We start from the raw sequence: 2,670 nt of genomic DNA on the forward strand, positions 1-2,670 counted from the left end.
GGCACATTTAAATCAAGCATCGGGCTGGAAAAAAAATAAAGGCCCAATTCGACGATCAAGGGTCGACCTGCTACGCTCATATATTCATTTGTATTTGACGTATGTTTTAATCATTTTGGTAATTGCATTTACTCAATCTTATTTAGCTAGTTTTTATTTAAAATTATTTTAATCCTTTACAAATTACATGAACATAGTGCAAGACTATCAAGATATTTGTGCGATTATGATTCATTCATGTATGAACAAGTCTGAATTAGAAAATTATTTGAAAGGAAAACTAATATTTAAGCCTGATAACTAGAAATATTTAGAAGTCTTGAATTATTGGGAGAACAACCAAACATCGACTTCCAATCTATATAAGGATGGCAACTGATGCGTTTAATATTATGATCACTACAGTAGTTAATAAATTAGCTTAACGAAGTATAATGTTCAGCCTAGCGTTTATGCTAGTAACTGGTTGTACGGTTCTATTTATAATATGGCAGTGCCACTCCAAATTTGTTGATTCTCTAATAATAATAAAAAAATAATTAAAAATAGTGTGGTGAAAAGGCATGAACGGGAATAGAAGACGAACCTCATCTGTTTGTCACTAACCTTCTGTTATCATTATCTCCTTCCAAACACTCCATTATACTCTTCCAATCCTTAATATAAAACCTCTTTAACTAATTTAATTAGATTAAGAAAGTTAAATAAGTTAATTAATTATAAGAGATATGACATGTTTTTCCTAAAATACCGTGATCATCTTTTTAATATCCTCCTTCCATCACTTACTTGATTACAGTTGAAGAAGTATCCATAGGGATAATTTAGAAAAAATTAATAAATATGAGAAATAGATCTTATATTTAGAACTAAAATTAATTTAACAATTAGGTCCTATATTAAGAACGGAAGAATAGTATATTCTTTCACCCCAAAACCTTGTTACAGTATATGCTACATGAATAATGATCGGGGCTTTCCTAGTAATTTGTCTCATCTTTGTAATAGACATCACCCCAATCCCAAAATACGAATTTTCAGCTATGCTTACTCTTTTATTGTTTTGCATTTAGATACCAAATACTATCAGATTTCCACCCAATTTGATACCATTTCCAATCCTGAATCTAAGAGTTAGTTGACTCATCTGAGTAAATTAAAAAACTTAGTTAAGTTATTTATTTATAATAGATATATAATGTATTCTCTAAAATATCCTTAATAATTATGTATATTAGCTAGAACTACTATTTGATGTAATATTTAATATATGCAACTATTAATTACAAGGACTGCATTAGAAAAAATAGATAAATACAAGAGACAAAACATATTAGAATCTTATTTTTAAGACTAAATTGAACATGAAACTAACTCTTATATTAAGAAGTAGGGTAATGATACTAACATCAGTTTTACTTTTTCTTCAATGATTTGTCTTCACTATCAGTTTGACAATTGACATTAATTACTATATTCATATTTTACCCACAAGAAGGCACGTAATACAAATTTATGAAAATGTGGCTTCATATACATACATATCACCAGTGGAGGAGACACTTCTGTAAATCCAAGTTAATATTTATGTTTGACCATATTACATTGGAAAATTAGCAAACTTGTTAATTTATTCATCTAGCCCCATGAGTTCGACAATAACGTGAACATGTAGGCAAGCTGGTCGTGAAATCCCATTATCACTGCGCAGAATAACACCCCTATCACTGTTGATTCTGCAACCGATACTTGGGTCGCAAACTTTGCCGCTTTCCCGTTCCCAGCTCCGAGCTCGTTCGCCACCCTTACCCTATATATTGTGTCAACATCCGTTCATCATTTACGCCGCTCCATGTGTGTGTGTGTGTGTGTGTGAATTATGGTCTCGTCTCTGTCATCATTTCAAACTAAAATTCTTCCGGTGCAAATCTACTGATGATCCGACTTTGAATAGTCAAAGGGTAATTTCCCAAGGGATGATATGACTCCTGTGGTTGAGTGTAGCTTTTTTCTGCCTATCTATTGTCATTTAGCTAAAACCTAAAACGGAAAAGGAGGTGCGTACTTGTCATTAATTACACCTTGTTTTGACACAACGATGTTTCAAAACGTTGCCACCACATAATTAATGCCACTTTACAGCTTTCTTGTGAATGGAAGGAAGGGGAAACGAGAGAAGGACAGAAAGGGAAGAGGATGAATTAAAACTGTACCCGGTACCGGCGAAGAAAGCAAGAGGAATCATCATTTCCCATCCGTTTATAGTCATACTGCGTGCGGCATAGAAGAAAAAAAAAAGCCCAGTAAGGATCCCAGTTTTGCATTTGCAGGAGCGAAAGGCCAACAACTCAGGAATTTAAAAACTCACCATATTGACAGCGCATCTACGGCAACTGTGGCATTCTTCAAATGTCCCGTCATCAGTATGAGTATCCTATACTACCAGCGCCTCGGGTCGTCTCAGCCCTCGGCGGGAATCTTCATCACACTACAAGAAAGCACGATCACTTTTTCTTGCCGGCAATCAGTCACCAAAAAGCACTCTCACAGCGCGCTCTCCCTCACTAAAGGCACCCAAACATACTCTCTCTCTCTCTAAAAAGCAGCCAAAAATACTTTTTCTTGTTTAGATGATGGTTGAGTAAAAATAAATTTAGTTATAAAATGATC

The 2,670-nt window shown here is 34.2% G+C and overlaps 1 protein-coding gene across 1 annotated transcript; it reads right to left on the bottom strand.

Moving 5' to 3' along the window:
• Window positions 1-1,638: 1,638 nt before the first annotated feature.
• LOC114744549 (protein DETOXIFICATION 27-like) lies at window positions 1,639-2,441 on the bottom strand. The gene is made up of 3 exons (XM_028932721.1): window positions 2,369-2,441; window positions 2,214-2,270; window positions 1,639-1,810 (listed from the first exon to the last, which is right to left on the bottom strand). The coding sequence occupies exons 1-3, from the start codon at window positions 2,419-2,421 to the stop codon at window positions 1,639-1,641; spliced, it is 282 nt and encodes a 93-aa protein (XP_028788554.1). The 5' UTR covers window positions 2,422-2,441.
• Between the last annotated feature and the right edge of the window lie 229 nt (window positions 2,442-2,670).

This window comes from Neltuma alba, unplaced genomic scaffold, assembly GCF_004799145.2.
Source record: "Neltuma alba isolate B1F8T4 unplaced genomic scaffold, ASM479914v2 tig00004378_pilon, whole genome shotgun sequence".
Taxonomy (NCBI): Eukaryota; Viridiplantae; Streptophyta; class Magnoliopsida; order Fabales; family Fabaceae; genus Neltuma; species Neltuma alba.